This window comes from Notothenia rossii, assembly GCF_949606895.1.
Source record: "Notothenia rossii genome assembly, chromosome: 2".
Taxonomy (NCBI): domain Eukaryota; kingdom Metazoa; phylum Chordata; class Actinopteri; order Perciformes; family Nototheniidae; genus Notothenia; species Notothenia rossii.
The window spans coordinates 76,055,636-76,076,696 of NC_136904.1; the positions used below are offsets into that span (position 1 = coordinate 76,055,636).

Consider the following 21,061-nt stretch of genomic DNA (forward strand, 5'->3'; position numbering starts at 1 on the left):
ATTCAGCCAGGGAAGATGACGTTCCTTCCCTAAGGCACCCTCTCTTTTTGAAGGAAGACATTGTATCATTCATTTGAGATATAAAAAGATCACTGTTTTCACCAATATCTTCAGAGGACAGAGTGTCCCCCCAATTAATAATTTTCACTGCATCCATAAAATGTTGTTGCAGGTTTTTGGGGAAGAAGCGTGAACCCAAGGCAGGGGTTTTAGGTGTGGCCTTGTTTAATTCCTTTTTTTGTATAGTTATGGAAAGATCTATACATGTAGTTGCAGCTTTGCATAACATGCTGTAATTTAGTTCTATTCATACCATTCCTTTCATATTTTGCAGCTGCAAAGACTTCGTTTTCCAATTCGAATGACTTTAAATGATGTTATGTTCTCTTAAAAACACTCCAAAAGGAACCATTTTAATTCAAAATGTACTTAAAAACCCTTGAAGCGTAATTGCATCCTGGTTAATATCCAACTGGTGTTTGACAGAGCAGAGGCTCAAACAATGAATTCTACTCATACAAGTACTATGCTTACACTTCATCTGAAATATGCATCCACTCCATTACCAGAGGGATCCACTTTACCGTAAATATCCACACATGAATTATCTCAAGAGTTGGGGATATTGGAAATAAAGATACTTAAGTGTCCAGTAGGATCAGCGTCAATAAAGATTGTACAACAGTAGCTTGTATTAATTTTTGTGCAATTACGTAGGACTCAAGTCATTTATGTGTTCTGCACCAATCGTCTCTAAGGATACTCTGACATTGCAGTATGTTCACTGTGACTGGATGAATAAAGCAGAGTTATCTTCAATGTTTTGTAGCTCGTGAACTGAATGAAAAAGGGAGAACCAAGAGACAGAAAACATATTGTTGTTCCGTGCACGGAATGTTGGAGGCGTTTGGATTCTGCAGTGGGAGAATGATTTTTTGAAAGTTCCTTGGCAGTAACCGTAGTTGTCACTGCAAATGTATGTAACTTATAGTAGCAATGGTCCACTGTTAATGCTAAGCACCCCCTTGCCTCCTCATTCTCCTCTATGTCGTCTTGACTGAATAAAAACAACCAGCTGCAAATTAACCAGATAATATTCATTTGAAAGCTGCCCGCAACAATGAACAGGTCCTCGCACATCCATTAGCATCAGGGTTAAATGATAACGGAATAGCAATATACAGAATCATAAAGAAAAGGACAATACAGGTCTTTATACGGCTCTTGTTTTCACAGTTGTTCTAAGTACCAATTAATAATGCAACTAGTTTCTTGGTTTTGTTCCGCCTCATCCAAATTTGATTTTGGAACTCAAAGCTTAGTTTGGAACACAATTCCTATAAGATATAGCTGAATAAATGAGCCAACCAAAAGGCTTGTTTAAATGGGCCAATAATTTGTGAATTAAGTAAAAGTAGAAAACGTAATTCTACAGAATGGAAAATGTAAAACCCTGTTTGGACAATACAAATGAAACGCTGCACCAATACAATTTTTTAGAGAGAGTTGTGTGGTTTATTCTGATGATCTAATGATTGACTTGAATTGAAACCAAACCAACTGGGGACTACAAACAGAAAAAAGAGCAAACTGGATCCTGTTAGTCCAATGGTAGCAGCAGAAATTACTAAAATCCCATGGGAGTGTACGTTTTAGAAGATGCTAATCGCAGTTAGCTCAGCTGCCAGTTGCAGAGTGTTGCTGGGAGGTATCTTAGATGAAAAGGAAAAATGCATTTCCTCAAAACATAAATCCCCAGCCAAACCCTCCAGACAAAAGAACAAAGCACAACAATAGAAACAATTCAACAGGAAGCCATCCTACCACTTGTGTGTCTCTACCACAAAGAAATCTACAGATGAAACGGATCAGGATATAAACAGATTCAGATGCTGTCAGGCAAAATATAAAGGGCCTTTCACTTTAACAGATCTTTAGCATAATGGTTGTCAATGTAATCAGTGTTTGTTTGCTTTTTTCCTCAGATTGTGACTTATATTTACATGCATTCAAATATACACACTTATGAGTTGAAGTGGGCTAGAGTCTCTAAGTGTGGACCTTCGGTGCATGTCACTGCAACTCTGCACTTGTTTCCTATCATTTAGTAACTAATAGCTGAATGAAATGAATAAAAAGAAGCACTCAGAAATGTTTGAGATTTTGGCTCAGAAATGCAGTAAGGGTTGTCTGAAAAAGCGGAAAATCCTTGACTTCTGAAGGCAAGATTACGCCTTCTGCATCGGAGTAGCTGAGTAGGTCTATGTGACATGTATTTTTCTGACTTGCTCACGACTGTAATCACCAGAGCCCAAAACTGTGTCAGTTATGAAATGCAAGAACTTTAGGTTTCAAGCTTCTTATTTAGTAACCACTGAATATATTATCCCTGAAACTAGAATCAGGCTTGCATTACTGTTTATTTACAAAGAGAAAGGTTTTTCTGTAACAGTAGGTTACAGAAGCACACTATGCGCTAGCCCCCAAGTGACAAAACTAAAGAAAAAGGCATGCACTCTCCTTCAAACATCCTCACTGTATGTCCACTTACTGTACATGCAGCCCTGAAGAACACGTTTCTGCCATAATTATATCGGACATAATGCTTTATATTTTGTATTTGCAACACAACATAACAAATGCCTACAGATCTAACATGTGAATCTAAACGGAGCCTCTTGCACATATATCAACATTGATTACTGCTCCACGGAAACGTCCTTGCTGTACCTCACAGGCAAATTGAGACATCAAGCCAAGAATACAAAACCATTTTAAAGCAAGAGACTGTAATACTCATCTTATCAATAGCAAGCTGAGATATGACGGCAAATCGTTTTTAGAGAAAAACATTTATCCAAATCACATCAAAAAGAGGCCTATTTGCATTCATCAATGTGCACCAAGCAATTCACTTCAGACCCAAGAGTCAGAGGGCTCAACACACTGCTGAAAAGTGTGAAGGAGCTGCACAGTCAGTCACTGGTGAAGCATTGAACTGCACTGAGCAAAGAGTCAAGGAAGACATTAGAGGTGATGTGGTTAACATATTTCAGCAAGGGGCTCCTGGGATACATGATGAGTGAGTAGAGGAGTACATCTTCTTGGTAAATAAGTACTCCATCTGTATTTTTGTTTTACTTTCATGTATGCACCATGACATCAAGTCAAATTCCTCGTACGTCTCAACCTACCTGGTAATAAACTGGTTTCTCATTCTGATTGATGGCACTTCAAGGAAGGAAGAGTATAGATACATGCTAAATACATACTGTTGATGTCAACTGTTTTTACTAAGACTTTGTATTTATTATTTACAATGTATTTTTGTGTCTGCACAGTAAAATTATGGAGTTTCAATACTAAAAGAATCATGGCATGAGGCATAAACCAGCCACACTTTATAAAACATGGGTATATTCCAATTATCTGCAGACATCAGCTATTACCAGTAAATGGAACAATATGCAAAACGGCCCTGCATAATGATACATTTGCATTTACCAAATGTTTTGATAAAAGTCTTTTAATCCCAGCAGAGCTCAGAAGGACATTACATCATCTCACGGTGGAGCATAGCACATATTTAAAAATTATGAAAACAAACTGTTTTGATGTTGTTCCAAAGCCTTAGGCATCTGATGAGTTGGTGAGCGTCTGATACTAATAAGGGACCTCTGAAAGCGACTTTAGAGAGGCACACACAGAGCATTCCTTAAATATGATTGGCACTGCAGGGCTGTGGTTTTGTTCACATAACAATACAGATTACTTTATTATAAAATCATACATCTGTAGCATAGAAGCTCAGTAAGCTAACTGACATGGACATCACTCTATTCTGCTAGGAGATTAACTGTATTTTCTAAAGTTGGGGAAAGACATTAATTCATGACAGAATCATGATTCTTATCTGAATGGATACACAACAAATGTCTTCCAAATAACACAGACATTGCTACTGATGCAACATTAATGTGTGGTTTTATTAAAAAGATTCCACAAAATATCAGTTTATTTTACGTGAAATGTATTTTTAAAATTGGCAAGTAAATATAACCTTTAGTCTTAAATTTGCCCACTATAATTTGACATTATTGCAATCAGTTGATATACATGATTTGAATATGCAAACTCCTACGTTTTAAACTCACACACACACCTGTTGTTATGCCATCATTTGCCACACCGAGGTTAACTGGAGCAGATCTTGAAATAAGCACCCCACGTCCTGAATCTAAAATTGATTTTTGATTCAAATCCTTCATTACCAAAAGATACATATGCTTTGTGTTTTCTCTCTCAACCTTTTTGGAATCCAGTCACTGAGACAAGTTATTATTATTATCATCCAAAATATGAGATATCGGAAACCAAGATTTCCAGTGACTTCACTGTCATCCATGTTCATGTAGAAAATAATGTAAAGATAACAACAGTAACAATACAAATAGTTGTATCCGTGTTAGTGAAGTTATTTTGAAAAGGTTTTTCAATAATGATTGCAAAATCTCCTCAAGGTGTTGTTACGTTACCTTACTTTGTGTAACCTTGAATGTCATGCCATCAGTTAGCTGTCCTCTACTCTACGATGACAGCCTTTTCACCTCTCCCTGCATTAGTGCTGCTGCACTGGGCGAAACTAATCTCGGACTGTTTAGCGGTGATTGTGGCGCCATTATCTGTGATGAGACAAGGCTTAATTCTTCCATCAGTTCCGCGCCTGCGTGAAAGTGCTTTGACAGATTATTTTGTCATGTTTGCAGCTATTCACAGGTGATTCTGACCAGGACACCATTTGCCCTCTATGGGGATTATTTCATTTATCATGCTACACAAATTTTAAAATAATTTTGTCAAAGCGTCCAGCCTGGTGTGTGAAATTGCACATTATAGTTTTGAAAGGCACAACAAATATGAAGGTTATTATTATAATTATTATTGATGTGCTTGCCAACCTCTTTAAATAACATGGGTTTGATTGTCTTGGTTGCGTGTCATTGGTGCAGAGCTTGATACTGTACCTATGATAACATGCGCCCCCAGCCTGGCCATGTGGCGGACTACCTCATAGCCGATTCCCCTGTCTCCTCCTGTCACTATGGCAACCTTGCCATCTTGTCTGGGCATCACTGGCAGAAGCAGAAGAGGACACACAGATATCAGTAAGAATGTCATTTGATAAGGACGCTGCTTCAAGACAGGCCACTATTTCAAGATATGAGGAGTCCTTGTAGTAAGACTTTGATGGACTTTATCTGGGTTTTTACATTCTATGGCGCAATTTTCCTTCACTTTCCCAAATAACTTTGTGTCTTAAAGTTTCACTGTGGTACTTAAACTCTGTTTTTGTAATACAAATTACAGTAAGCTTTAAATGAGACACATTCTTTTTTCAGGCCATGTGCAGACAATACGTAAACAAGTTTGTTTCGTGTAATGATGAGCATGGATAAATAAAGCTTTTTTGCAAATGTACACTGGTCAACTTTGAACCAAAGTTGATAGTAATTTTGTAAATCAAAACACAAGTGATTTGTTGTGCATGTCTTATTTCTGACCCAGCGTAAATAAATAAACCTCTTAATTAAAACAACACAAATAGTTTCCAATTACATTCAAACTAAATGATTGAACTTTTCTTTTAGCAATATCTACTGTATTTCATTGGTTAATAATCAGTTGTGTACTGTCAGTCAAGCGTTTTCATCTACCTGTAGCAAAGACACGTTCTGTATCTGTTTACCAAACTTTGTTGTAAAAAGTAGAGATTAAACCAATATCCATTTGCGACAAATGCAAACACTTTAAAATACATTATTTGAGAAAAGTATGGACTGTTAAACTCTTCTGGTGAATTCGGCAAACATAACAAACAAGACAACCTTTCATTTGACTCATGTTGCTACTTCTCTCCAACTAATGTTTGCTAACGTTAACATTGCTAACATTACGTTAACGTTAGCCTAGCACGCTCAATTGCCTTCGTGTAATATTTAAATAACAAAGGCAGTCACTAACAGCTATCTAACGTTCATGACTCTGAGGGCTAAAGGTTGCCCCGTTACGGAGTGTGACACTATTCAGCGGAAGTGCACCACAACAACGTATCGAGAGTTAAACGCACCTGGCAGCCTGAAAGGTCTGCTGAGCAGCTGAACCAGCAGGACCTTCAAAGCAAGCAGGTAAAGTTTGATAATTGGTAGAAAATAACAACGGATAGCGGATAACATCTCTGCCTGGAGCTGTCACTGGGTGAGCAGTGCAGTGGAGGAACAGCTCCGGGTAGAAAGAGCAGTTCCGTCTATGGGATACGTTCCAATATGAAGTCGTCCATCCTCGCTTCCCTCGTTGTCGACAGACACATAGTGGACAACTTTATTGTAATAATACCAACTCACACTGAATTTGAAAAGGGCTTTCTACTTGACTAATAGCTCTTACAGCCCAGTATCTGATTGGTTGACCTTGAAAGAAAATGCCCCCCCTGCAGCTATCCATCACTTATCTATAGGGGAGGTGGGATAAGTGTTTGATTGAGGGGCCTCTTTACTGCCGCTTTGCTGCCTGATGTGCCGTATGATCCTTCTCTGTAGATCCACCCAGCATATTGCTCCCTTCAGCTAACTGACTATCTCATTAACTGCTGCCAAAGAGGTCACAAATGACAGAAGCAAAAGAGGCATGACACCCTAGTTTGATCCGTAATATCCCAAGATAGGCTTTAGGAACATGTTTCTGGAGCAGCATTACAGCTCCTGTCTGCAGCCCTTCTCCTGGCTGCACTGTGTCTGACTGGTGGATGTTTTATGATTCCCTCTCCTGGGATCACTTACGTCCATCACACCAGTCTACTTTTATCAGAGGCTAGTCAGGCTGCTGTGATATAAAGTCAGATAGAACTTCAGCTGTGAATAATGTATTTTCTTTCTGATATCTGATCCTTAGTTTTCACATAGGCTATACATTTTTCTTAAGTTTAGTAGCCTGAAGATGCAATCAAATACGTTCAGCATAATCATAAGAGTGTCGATTACAGCTTCCAGAGATACTGACACTTCATGCCAAACTATACTGAGAAATTGTTTAATGGGCTTTTAAGATTTAAATGTAAAGATGAAATATTACATAAGTCATTGATTCTATCTTTTGAGGTTTTCTGCATCCAAGTTTGTTATCTCTACCTCATCCGCTTTGGGGAACAGTGATTTGTTGCTGTTTTAGCCCTAGAGTGCTCACATGTTGCCAAGATGCTATAAATCTTACTGTGAATATACAAATGTTTTCCTTTCATAGGAGCATCCTTTCGCTTAATGTTTGGGTTTCTAAAATGAATGGCAATCATTCAACCACCTCTCTTTGAGCGAGGCATATCCTCCCACGAAGCTCAGCTGAAATTAGTAACATTAATGCCTCAATGTGGGTAATTGAGGACTGTGAAGCGACCAGGGATGCACTACAAGATTCACCTTCCCTGTCAGCAATGTTAAAATGTAATGACCTACATGTTGTTAGTTTAATATGTAAGTCCTGTGTGAGAGTGAAAGCTGATTAAGGGTTATCACTGAATCTACTTTAACATTTAAAAGTATGGATTTGCTTGCCACAAAAGCTTAATTTGGTACAGTCAGATGGCTGAGAGGGCCACTCTACATTTTTGAACAGTCTTTTATTCCTTGAGGCTGTGAAAAGGGGCTCTATATAATGGAGGATATTTGGTATGAATGGGTTGCAAAGAAACTAAATGTGCAGAAAAAAACAAACATAGGCTAGCTACCTCTGAGCAACACTTCAATAAGAATAGAATACATTACCAGCCACTGATTAAAGAAATTGGATGCTTAAAATCGAAATGGGTGCAGAATTAAAAAGAAACAGGTTCTGGTTGTTCAATCGATTGTAGTAGCTTTTTTATGAGTTGACATAATTGCAACTGATTGTTAAAAGTGAATGAATTAAACCAAATCGTATTGTGGCAGACTGTGATATCAGCAATAAGATTTTCACCCAGTGAATCTGCATCATATCGTTTTGTGATGGAAATTGGGATTCATATCCCCAAAATGTGAATGGGCAGCCTACTGCTGTGATGGATTGTGTTTGGCTTGCAGGGCAGGAGCCAGCTGAATTATCTATGGCACTCAAAGTAGGCCAACCAAACTCTGCATGTATTATTTTCCACCAAATTACTATCATTTATGTTAAAGACAGGTCTGGAGCATTCACAATCACGTCCCTTCTTTTCTGTTGGCAGGAAAATCATTAGCATTAGTTTGTGCCTTGCCTGCTTTCCAGTCAGGCCAAAAACAGCAGCGCTGATATGCACTTGGCCCCAGTTATTAAAGTCTGCTTTGAAGGCAGTTAAATGAACAGCAACATAAAGGGACAGTGTCATCACCACTGCCCCGATGGAGGCTGAGCCGTGCAGGCTGTGTGGGTATTTTAAAATGTGTATTTGTAGCTGTTAACGCAAGCTAAGAGGACGTGTGTGTGTTTGTGTGTGCGTGCAAGTGTTTGTTCTGCTGCAGCCTGAGAGATTGTGGGTCATCGAGGCGAGATGGCCAGCTATTGTTTAAAGGAAATCGCATCTCACGCATGACTATGGGATGATTATTTGGGATGATGGGATATCAGAAAGACAGCCCTTACACACACACAAATGAAGATGTGCTGGGAACAGGAAATGACAGGAGGGTGTGTGATGTAAATGACATGTGAGCAGCATCCAAATAGCTTCAAACAACAGTCACCTAGTCCTATATGACAACCACTGGCTGGCTGTCTTATTTAGAAAATCTGGTTTGACAGCAACTCGATCCCTGTGTGTGTGTGTGTGTGTGTGTGTGTGTGTGTGTGTGTGTGTGTGTGTGTGTGTGTGTGTGTGTGTGTGTGTGTGTGTGTGTGTGTGTGTGTGTGTGTGTGTGTGTGTGTGCGCGCGTGCGTGCGCGCGTGTCCTGCCAGTTAAAATGTAATCTTTTTTTCATGTTTCACATAGATTTCTTCCTTGTGAGAAAATAAGTTGCAGGATGTTGGATATTTTGAGCAGAAAATGCAAGAAACAGTTTCTAAATAGGATTGTTTTGACACACTGTTTTTTAGCATTTTGCTTCGCGTTTGTTTATGGTTACTGATCAGCCCAGAGGAGATGGCAGGCAAGGTGTCATATTGTGAAGAAAGGGGATTTTCTGGATGTATCATGAGGTATTTGGGCTCCAGAGTGCAACAGCTTGTGTGAATTGATCCGGATGTTTTCTCCCGGTTTGAGATGAGACGTCTCCCTTCTCTGAGAGGCAGACAATCAAGATGGACTTGAAGCTCAGAGACTGCACCAGAGCTGCAGGATATATGCACCAAATGAGACAGCGTGTGAGCATTTTTTTGCAACATCAAGCATAGGCTCTGTGTTTCGGACAGCTTTCTGTCTTTATTAGCTGCTTTATCAAAATATACTTTACATTCAAAACACATTGCATGCAGTTAAACCAGTTCCATGTCTTTTTCATTCTCTCTCGCTGATAAGGCTTAACTGGAAAACTACTGTAATGATGAATTTACAGTTATGATTTTGTGTCAAAGTTCAAACATTACTGTTTAGGCCTATTTTGTTTTATTTTGACCACCACCACTACTGTAGCTCGCTCTAATCGTCAGTCCATGGACATTTCTCTACTCTTTGGTGGCCGAAGACTTTGACCTCCTAGGCTAAAATTTGCACAGAGGTCAAGTGGCAGTGGCTCAGTCAGTAGGGGCTTGGACTGTGAGCCGCAGGGTTTCCGGTTCAAGTCCCCGAACAGACCTAAATATGGAGAGTGGACTTCTACTTGGAGAGGTCCCAGTTCACTTCCTGGGCCCTGCCGTGGTTCCCTTGAGCAAGGCACCGGACACCCCCCTTCCCCCCCACTCCCATTGCTCCCCGGGCGCTGCTATACAATAGCTGCCCACTGCTCCTATAATACTAGACTCCTGGCACTAGGATGGGTTAAATGCAGAGGCCAAATTTCACTGTGTGTGCTGCTGTGTGCTCTGCATGTGTGACCATTAAAGAGGGGTTTCATCCCTCCCATTCTAAGATTCTAAGTGTGAATGCATGCACACGTACGTGGTTGCAGCTATTGTAAATAGAGATGTCCCGATCCGATCACGTGATCAGGGATCGGAGCCGATCACGTGATTTTCAAAAGATCGGAATCGGGAGAAAAAGATCGGGGATTTTTTTTTTAATAAAGTATTTTTACTATTTGATTTGATGTTACAAAACAAAAATGACCATGTTCACGTCTTAAAGTCATCCTGAGGCCTTAATTTTGGTTTATAATTACACAACATCATGTATGTGTTGCTTCTTTTGGGCACTCTGTTGCCAAAGAGAGAGAAATAAGCAACCAAGACCTGGTTGCTTATTTCTCTCAAATCTGGCAACAGAGTGGGCATGGCGCAGTGTCTAATAGTAGCAGTAAGCTAACGAGAGGCTACATTCAGCTGGTGACTCCGGAGTCGGGACAGAGCAGTGTTTCCCCTACCATTGTCTTGGCGGGGCGCTGCGCCCTGCCAACGGCGCCGCGCCCTGCCTGAAATTCAAGTTTTTTTTTTTGTTATTTAAAAAATATATATATATATAGCACCAAATTGCAACTGAAGTAATCTATCTACGGTCAAGTTTCACATTGAACATGTGCTCTTTTATTAAATAAACTAAACGCCTATGCATGTTTCAGTGTCCACTGCCTTGCGTATTCACATTCTCCCTCGGCTCTGTTTCTGAATGGGGCGGGGCTCCGCTCCCCCCCCCCACACACACACACACACACACGAATGCACACACTCACAATCAGAGACAAGAGCGGAGGAAAGGAGGAGAACAACAGCTCTGCTGTCTGCCCGTTTGTGTCCCCCCCCCAGTTTCAAATGTGTTTATTATTATTTGTTAACCGCAAGCCGTTATCGTCACGGGAGAAGGACACAAACAGCCTTCCCAGGTGGACGCGCGCGAATGCGACAACGAACGTAGCGTGCGCATTCTAAAAATAGCTCACAGATGGTGAGCAGGTACCGCGGTTTTGAACTACAGTATTGAATTTGACAGAAAACAACAATGAAACGCCAGCAGAAGAATAGTATAATGAGTTGGGTGAAAAAAAAGACAGGAGATGTGAGTTGGTTTATTCAGTAAATTAGCTCAGGATAATTGGATGTTCTGTCTACACCTGTTGATGTGAGGCTAATGCTGGATTTGCTAGCTTGATGCTACCGGCATTTAGCGGCAGTGACTCAACAAATTGCCACTTAAAATGTATCGTCAGCAATGTATAACAAGCAGACTGCTTGTTTAATGTTAGACTCACACCAATAGTTTAATATGATCAAAACACGGTTGCATTCATATCAGAGATCAGATGACGTGGAGCTGCCTCCAGCAATAGAGGATGAGGCAGAGAGAAGCAGCAGCAGCACAGGGTTGCAGCAGGTATGTTATATGCTGTAGTCAGGTGATTTAAATGTATCAATGAAAGGAAGAAGTGTAGGCTACATGATAAGAAGGGAATACAGTTTGAATTAAAGTAATAAAGTACAGTGTAAAACTGTACTTTATTACTTTTTAATTTACAAATACTTTGTTACTCTACGACACTGGTTCTCAACGGGGGCGGTACCGCCCCCCAGGGGGCGTTCAGAGAACATCGGGGTATCCAGAGGATAACAATTTTTTTTCGGGATACCCGAGCAGCACCCTGCCAAGGCAGTAAACCTAGGGGAAACACTGCAGAGAATATGTCAGGAGTTCGGAAGTATTTTAAAATTGAAAGCGAAGGCAGTGTAACAGCCAGATGCAATGTTTGCAAGGCGGAGGTTCCGCGTGGTGGAAAGAACAGAGCTACGTTCAACACGACCAATATAATACGCCACCTGAGAAACAAACACCACCAAGAACACGACGAGTACAAACCGGCCACTCAGGTAACGGCACTGAAACAACCAACACTTTCAGAGACGTTTAAAAGGAAAGGTTATTTTGTGGTGAACCACTGATAAGCTTTATTTTGTTTTGATCCAATGCTGCTGTGAAGCTATCCATATTGGATAGAATGGGTCATTTCAATAAAAAAATAACCTTAAGGGACAACTTCAATGCTTTTTTCCTTTTTGTTCTCTTAATGCATTGCATAAAGATCGGATCGGGAAAAATCGTTATCGGCAGATTGTCAAAATCAAATGATCGGAATCAGACCGGGAGCAAAAAAAGGTGATCGGGACATCCTTAATTGTAAATGTACTCTTGTTTTTTTTAAGCAAGGCCAATGGTTTGCCCCTGGCCCCCGCCTCTCAGCAGGAAGTACAACATAGCAGAAAATATCCTATGGTGGCTTGTAACCAACTGAGTCTCTTGAATTTTTCCAACAATTTACGGAAGTTACTGAATGTCTTTATCTCTCTAAATGAGCTTTTCTTTCTGTTGGTTAACGCTATCCACGAAAGAAACATCATCAACACACTCATTAACTCGCCATGAAGTCTACGGCAGTGAGTTGCTATATTCATACATGGGCTCAATTGGACATAACAAAGGCTCTGTACTCTGAAGCTGGAATGGTAAAGTATGTTGGATGTCTTGAAGGAATGATTTAACCATTGGAGATCTCAAAAACAGTGCAGATCCATTAACATCTAAATAAGTTCAGGGTTGCGGTGCATGTGTGAAAGGGCCTACACCGACAGTGTCCCATGTGGCTCTACCCACAACGGCATGGTATTTCAACTCAACAACAGCTCTCTATAAAAACTCATACTTAAACCGTAAGAAGGAGAAAGAATGGAAGAATCCTCAGGAGAGGCAATTCGGAGAGCGATCCCCCGCAACAGATGGCTGCCTGTGCACTACCGTAGGAGCCGAGGGTGGGAATAGGCAGAGGACTGTACGTGGACAGATTTGGTAATTGTGTTGCCTCAGCTGCAGTCGCCACAGGCTTTCCATGGGGAGATGAGCCAAAGGCCAGCTTGTAAACATGAAAGTGAAACCTAAGATTTCTGCAAGTGTTTGCGCTGGCCGACTGCACACAGCATAACAGCATCCTGTATTCACATCAGCTATTAGATTTGTGTCATCTCTTTTTGACTTACAGACATTTGAAACAAAACAAGTCACAAATGCAGCAAAAATAACAATCGACACTTTCATTTTGGGGATTTCCTTAAAGTTATACATACTGTAGTTACTAATCGTACCTACCTATCAGTCAGTTAGTAGTCAAATGCATTAATGAAGTAATACTGATCGTTACAACATTACTATTGTGAGACTGAATTCACCTGTAGATGCTTTTTTAATTAAAACATCTACATTTGTAATACTGCCTTCTTTTTTTATTCTGATGCTATGTGCAGATATTTTAGAATTAATTATGCTACTTGTGTGTGCCAGCAATTCATCTTGCGATGACAGCAATCAGTGTGTGTGGTTGTGTGTGTGCGCACTAAAGGTTCATCAAAAACATCCAAAACTCTCCTTACTGTCTTTGGGGAGAGGATGCAATTCCATTAGTGGATGTAGAATGAGGAGCAGTGGGAGGGATATTTGCTTGCACCAATTAAGTATGTCATTAAATCTGTGCAACACACTCACACACACCCTCAAACGCAGACACACAGTATTTAACACATTCATTTTAACAGTCTGGGAGTCAGTGCGTGCCTCTGTTTTTCTGAAACCTGTTGTCACTGACTCAGGATTGCGAAGGGCCTTTTTTAAATTTCTTGCTCTCTCTTTCTGTCTCTCCCTAAAGCGCTATGAGCACACACAGAGACTTTATGGTGTGTTTATGTTTGTGTGTCTTCTGCTTCCTTGGCTTCAAGCCCTTCACCTACCCCTCTGTTTAACCCGACAACTCATATGCCACGGCTCAGTCATGCAGCTTCCTACACACACACACCAGCACTCTATCTATCTCTCACACACGCATACATACTGACTGACACAGAGAAAATTAAATCAGATATCACCCGTCTGAATGTGATGCCTCCCCTGATAATGTGTAGTATGACAGTAAGATCATTACAGCATTCAATACAAAGTGTACACTAGTATGACAATCATCCACCTTGATCCACCTTCACCCAAAGTAGAAGGTGGTTGGTTATTGGTTGGCAACAAAAACCTTTTTGTCTAAATTAAGATATTTAAATGTGATATTTTCATACTAAAAGGCCTTTCCAATTATTCATAAAACACTCAGTGTTTCCCTAATGAATTTAATGGACGGAAAAGCCTGTACCCAGGTTAAAAGGGGTTGGATATATTTGCATGAGAGATGATTAAAATGTCTCATTATCATTAATACAAGTAAAGGTTTCAGGGTCCTCGGGTTTGCCGCCGCCCCCTCCTGGAACCTCCTGATGGCTGGGAAGCGTGGTGAGATCGGGTCACTCCTGACCGTCTGCACCCGCGAAAAGTCATTATGAACCCAGAGCCAAATGAGGGACAATCTCTCACACAATTGTTACTCATGTTGACTCTGCAATTGAAGTGTCTCTTGTGCTTCAGTAACGGGGTGCTGAAGAAAAGAGGGGAACAGATTGTCGGGCCTCCTTCCTATTTATACCGGAAGGGAGCCCGAGGGTGGGGCCCACCTTGCGGCGCGGGCATGGACTACAAGTGTTTTCAGTGCTGCGCGGGTGCGCAGGGGATTACCCAATAACGATAGCCTTAGAGGGCTACGCCAATACTCATAGAAGCTGGAGTTACAGTAGGTAACTTCAGTTTCAGCATAAGCATCTAGTGCAGGTGTTAAAGAGAGTAAAGAGAAAGCTGAAGCATCAGTCTGGCTCCAGTTTTAAATGTTGGTTGTCTCATGTTTACCAGTATTGATTGAACCATCCACCCCGCCAGAGGGAAGGAGGATGTGATTCACGTCTGCCGTGGTGTTTCCCTCCAAGTCTGCGCTCAAATGCTAATGATGTTTGCTGTTTGGGCTGCAGGGAGTCCATAACGCTGACTGTATCACATCTCTGTCCATTGGGACACACACACACTGGGGAATGTTGGCTTAGGAAAGGAAAAAGATAGGAAGAGTGAAACGGGGGGAGGTTGGCACGCATCATCTGGGAAAAGTGTTTGTGGTGAGTGTGGTTTGAAACTCGGACACAGCAGACACGTGTCACCTCAGCTCCAGTGCCGTCAAGCCAAACTGACATAAACAGCCCCAGGCGGCCCTATCAGAGATGGACTTTACATAACGTCTGAGTCACTCACAATCTATTTTTATGGCTTTGAGGTGTGCGTGATCCATTGCTTCTGTATTCCTGAGAGCCAATTTGAGTTTTAGAAAGAGGGCATATTTGTGACGTCAGGTCATCGCGAAAAAGCTTCACAATCCCTTTTTGCAGTTTGAGGGCTCTGACTTGGTTTTGAGGTAAAGGTTAGAATAGTGATTATTAGGCTAATGGAGGCTATAGGATATAGTGCAGTTTTAATAAGGGTTTTTTGGGGGGGAATTGCTTTTATGAGACTACAGTTGAGAGCTGAAAGGAATGGAGTAAGCATTCCATAAAAAAGTAAAAAAATATAGCCTACAATGATATTTTTTTCATTCACAAAATTACAAACTCTAGACAACAGTAGAGGCGAGAGATGATGTATAATATGCTCCTGGCATGTAGTGCTGATGTAAGTTAATACATTAGGGGAAAATATCACAACAAGTGTCCATTGTATGGAGAGTGGGTGCTCAACATCAAAAGTCAGCTACTTGAAATACAAAAAGGTGGCACACCATCAAAGCAGTTATTCTCTGCCCAGAATACCAGTCTGTCTCTACCTTTGATTTTACGTGAGAAGTAGAGCCCAAGGCTTTTCGAGGTTGATACAATAATGGAACTTGAAAAAACAAATGTAATGCAATCACTTACATGTTATGTCCAAATGTCCAAGTGCTTCTTGTAGGCAATTGAATGGATTATGTTTCTAAACTAAATTCAGACAATGTATTAGTGTGACTCCAGTTGGTAGAGAACACAACAGAGTTGATAAATCTACTGAGGCAGCATTATCTAAGTAGTTTTATCTTAATTATACAAAATGTTTATTATTTTAATCTCGTATACGCTTTAGAGTGCAGTACATTAACTATGGATACTTGCTCCAGTGTTGTAGTTCACATAAAAAGGTAAAAATGTTCAATGTCACTCTGTTAAGAGTGCCTTGTTACATTTCCTGGGCGTCGATCTGATCCAAACACAAGTCACTTATTCCTTGGCTCCATGCCATTTAATTTGCACTCAGAGCACGTTTAGAGAACTCCTGCTCACTGACAGACAAACAAATAAACATAACCTCAAGGTAACATTGTTATTCAACAAACCTTGAATGTATAATTGCACATTCAATAAATTAAATCCAATTCCCCTAAATGACCACACAGCTATGGGGATAGAATAAGGAGAATAGAGGAAGAAGAAACACACACAGGACACACAAGAACTGAACAAATAAAAAGTAAAATATTAATAATGCAGCTTACTTTTTTATAATTGATCTATATTATTTGTATTCTACAACTTGCATTTAACAAACCACACTAATCATTTCATAATTTCGCAACATATAAACCATTGTCAAACATCTAACCAACTATTACCACAACCGCAATGCTTTTTTCAGCAGGAATAAAGAGCAAATAGTAACTTTCTAAAATAGTAACTAGTAACTTTCTAAAATAGATTCATTTAGAGTTTAGAGTTTTTTATGGCTATAATAACCCATTACATTATCCAAATTATAAAGAGAAGATGGTTCAATTCCATCTTGAAAAAGGAAAGATCATTTGATTTTGATTATTTTGGGTAGAAGAGCACTTTTAGGGAAATGGAGCCTACTGGGAGTCCAATGAATATCTCAATGTTGTTTAACTATTATTTAACACTTATAATGGCACATGTTACAAACAGTGTTTGTTTTACGATGTAATTACGCAACAAGTCATGGTAAAGTCAGTATCTTACTTTCGTATCATTGAGCCAGACGTGGACCCTCCAGCTTCAGCAATGTTCACCTTGACCTCTGACCTCGATAAATAAAAAGATTCAGAAAAGTTATTATTAATTTAGGAAACAGAAGATTTAAATAACACCGATCTGCAACTTTAAGCTTCATTTTATAGATTTTTTCTTTTGTTTCAGTTTTTCTCAGATGTATATGATGTTTTCATTTATTCAGTAACTAGAAGTTGTCGGCCTGTATTTTTTCTTGTTATGGTGATTAATGATGCAGGTCTACATTGGATGCTAAGTTATCATCAGTATGCTAAACCATATTTGCAGCTCTTCAAAGCTTGAAGGACAAATACAAAAATAGAAATAAAGAATAATGAATTGTTCACAGTGAAAGCCAAACAAAAGCATCACAGACTTCTTTTAACAGATGTGCGCTACCTTCTCGTCAGCTGTTGATGCAGCTTCTGCTTTGTGACCTTAAAAGCCACATCTCAGCAACACAAATAAAAACTCCTGACCTTTAAAGTCACATTTATAGTTTGATGATGGGAAACCTTTGTGACTATATCCATATTTATGAAGGCAGTACTGTAGAGGACTAGAATTATTAGCATAAGGACCTCTCTGTCCGTTATAAATGATTTGTGATAACGAGCGACTGATAAACACACACACACACACACACACACACACACACACACACACACACACTCATTCTTTGGAGGTTTATGAACATTGTGAGGCCATAATAGGATAACAAATCCCCTCTCCACGGCCTTGAACTTTAATAATTTAGTTTTATACTTACATATTTTATGAATTTAATCTCAATTGAACTTGGATCTATCAAGGTGTATTAACATCCCTGAGCCGTTCCCACTGTGGTTGCTTCTCTGCTTCCTAAATCATCAGAACTGTGTATTATTCATGTTGTGTTTGTGGGATAAATTCAAACCAGATAATCTTACCGCAATAAAAGTTGAAAGTATTAGGATACAATTTATTCTGTAAAATTATTATTTTATTTACTTTTTAGGTCACTCTCGCTAGGCTATATAAACCTTAGCCGAGGGAAGTAGGGGTACCCCCTAGAATCTGGAGAATACCGGAACGACCGGCATCATTGAAGCTGCGCTGACAGGCGACAGAGGTCCACCGTGTCCCCGCAGCTAGCGAGGCTACCCCCCCCCTGTTGACAGTTCACTAGCACCCCCCCCCCCTCGTTCACGAGCACCCCCCCTTCCCGCGGCTATGATATAAACCATAGGCAGTTGGTATAATTACAGTTTTTTAATGAAAGAAAACATTGTCAATAAACTTGCTCACAGGCATGCAAAGGCACACACACACACACACACACACACACACACACACACACACACACACACACACACACACACACACACACACACACACACACACACACACCTGTCTCTCCCATACTGAGTCCCTCTGAGCCTTCCCTGCTCCACTTTCTTTCTTTTTTCATCTGTCATTCTGGAGCATGTCAGTGTTTAACCCCCTCCCACGCTGGTACACACACACACACACACACACACACACACACACACACACACACACACACACACACACACATACACACACACACACACACACACACACACACACACACACACACACACACACACAGAGAGAGAGAGAATCCAGGGCACCAGTTTCAACAGACACCATCAGTTTAAGCAGTTGTCAAACCTTTTCACTCACTATTTAAGGCCTGGGCATATAGAGTCAGGACTGTCATTAACAGTTGATTTGTAAGTGTGTTGGCTTGCGTGTGTGTTTGCGTGTTGAGGGCAGATATGGCTTGATCTACTCATGGCTGACAGGAATAATTTTGTAGTCCGGTTAGAGACCAGGCTCTCTCTCCTTTTCTCGGCGAGAGATACACACAAACAGTTTAGGAGGCTGCGGGGTTCCTTCCTCATGGCTGCATCCAGCATTTAGGAAGCTTGTGGATTTTTAAGTATTAGTATGGTGGTGTTCAAAATAAGAAGATCTAAAAATGTTAAGCCTAAACCTGCACTTTCTCTCCGAGTTAGGGGAGATGCTCGGCTGTTTAAATCCTCTGAGGTGTTAAGATGTAAAATAGTGATGTGGTGCTCCTTAAAAAAGTGGTTAAACTCGTATGAGCTGCAGTCAGCGGATATCATTAAGCACTAAAATATTTTCCTGTTTCTTTTACAGAAAAAAGGCCATCCTTCTTTCATATCACAACATATAACGAGCATATGTCTTAAAGATGCACAGGAACAGGATAAGATGAGTAAACTGTTTTGTGCAAATTAGGAAATAGATACTGGGTGTTGATGTGCATCTTCCTCACTATATTCCTAATTGAATGTCCTTAAAAACATTAAAATGCAAAATGTCCTTGGTTTGTCCTTCACATTATCCGCTTGCACATTTTGTTGTTTTTCCTTGTTATGGTTTGCCTGAGATGCATTTAGACTCGGATGAAAAATGGCATCATATCATATCTCACATGTTTAATAGCTTTATGGACCATGTGACAGCATGTGGGCATTGGGGCAACGTGCCTGCAATATTGAGAAGTCCTTTATTAAGCGTGCAGGGATGCTGTGCGCTTGCGAGTGTGTGTGTGTGTGTGTGTGTGTGTGTGTGTGTGTGTGTGTGTGTGTGTGTGTGTGTGTGTGTGTGTGTGTGTGTGTGTGTGTGTGTGTGTGTGTGTGTGTGTGTGTGTGTGTGTGTGTGTGTGTGTTTCGCGTAAAAGTAAGAGCATCTTTCTTAACTAACATCGGACATCTCATGTTGTTAAACAAGCTCACTGATGTCATGGGGAATATAAATGCGCTATGCGTAAAAGCATTAGCGGCGTTTTCTTGATAAGGAGTCACAAACATGGCACAAAACAGATTAGGAATTAGACGTGCAGGAGCCAATAGAGCTAATCCTGTTATCTCTTTGGATGTAAAATTTGGAAGCATCCTCAGAGACCAACATGAACTGAACATGAACTAATGTTGCAGATATACCGAAGGTGGAAGAGGAGGAGGAAGAGGAGGAGGGGGAGAACAACACAATATTGGCAACCTGCATGTAAACACTGTTGTTCTTGACCTTAAGGGACACCACGCCGTTTACCGCAATGTCACCGGTGGACTTCCCAATCCATTAATTGATAGCCCACACACGCGTCAGTTCGATATCCTCTGATGACATTGTATCACCTTTGAGAATCCACTGTCAGATACAACGCCGGCTCTCTAAAACATGAGCCGGAATCGATAGACGGCCGCTGCCAAGTTGAACAGAAAGGAATTTGAGGCTCTGCTCATTTCGGGTTTGGGATCCCTCGAGCCGGTGGAGACGCACTTGATCTTACCAAAGCGCATTTAACATTACGCACGACCAAAAAGCGCGTGAACACACACACACACACACACACACACACACACACACACACACACACACACACACACATATCCACAGATAACCTAGAAACAGCTATACACATCAGGAAAGACATTACAAAAAAAGGCAGACTTACGGGATGACCCTGATGGGCTCTTCTGTGCGCCCCATTGAGAAATTCCCTATATTGCCGTTTGGAATATCCTCAAATTCCGTGATCGCAGTCCACGTCTCTGCAAATGTACCAAAGGATTACATAGAGGATGAGGAGTATCGCGAAGATGAAGAGCGCTACTAGGATGGCCTTGGTCACCGGAGAGATGATCGAGTGCATGTCAGGAGCAGAGCTGGGCAGAGCGCCGCGTCCGTCCTCAGTCTACTGTCTCTCTCGCTCTCCACCGCTCCTCTCCGCCGCTCCGGCAGCAACTGTTGAGGAGGGAGTCCGGGGCTGTATGGTGCGCGAACTCACACATTTATAGCCTGTCACACGTGCACACTCGAGTTTCTACCGGCGATCTCAGTGCGCAACGCGTGGGGGGCTTCCCTCTTGGAAGCGACGCACGAGTGAGCTGTATGTCCTCAGAGGCTCAGACACCTGCTGTCTGTCGCTCTGAAGAGACACAGACAGTGAAGAGAGAAACAGAGAAGACTACTGAAACCCGATGAAATTCAGCAGGTGGAGGTT

At 41.0% G+C, this 21,061-nt stretch overlaps 1 protein-coding gene across 2 annotated transcripts in view; it reads right to left on the reverse strand.

Annotated features, from left to right (window-relative positions):
- The window catches only part of LOC307029306 (polyprenol dehydrogenase), a 46,755-nt gene extending 25,868 nt beyond the window's left edge, over positions 1-20,887 (reverse strand). Inside the window, exons 1-2 of one of the 2 annotated variants that reach the window (XM_079665153.1) lie at positions 20,513-20,887; positions 5,025-5,132 (exon numbers count right to left, since the gene is read on the reverse strand). In XM_079665153.1, coding sequence (XP_079521279.1) covers positions 5,025-5,130 — 106 coding nt within the window. In that variant the 5' untranslated portion in view covers positions 5,131-5,132; positions 20,513-20,887. Of the gene's footprint in view, positions 1-5,024; positions 5,133-6,127; positions 6,348-20,512 lie in introns of those variants that run through there. The other variant, XM_079665152.1, reaches the window with a different exon arrangement.
- Between the last annotated feature and the right edge of the window lie 174 nt (positions 20,888-21,061).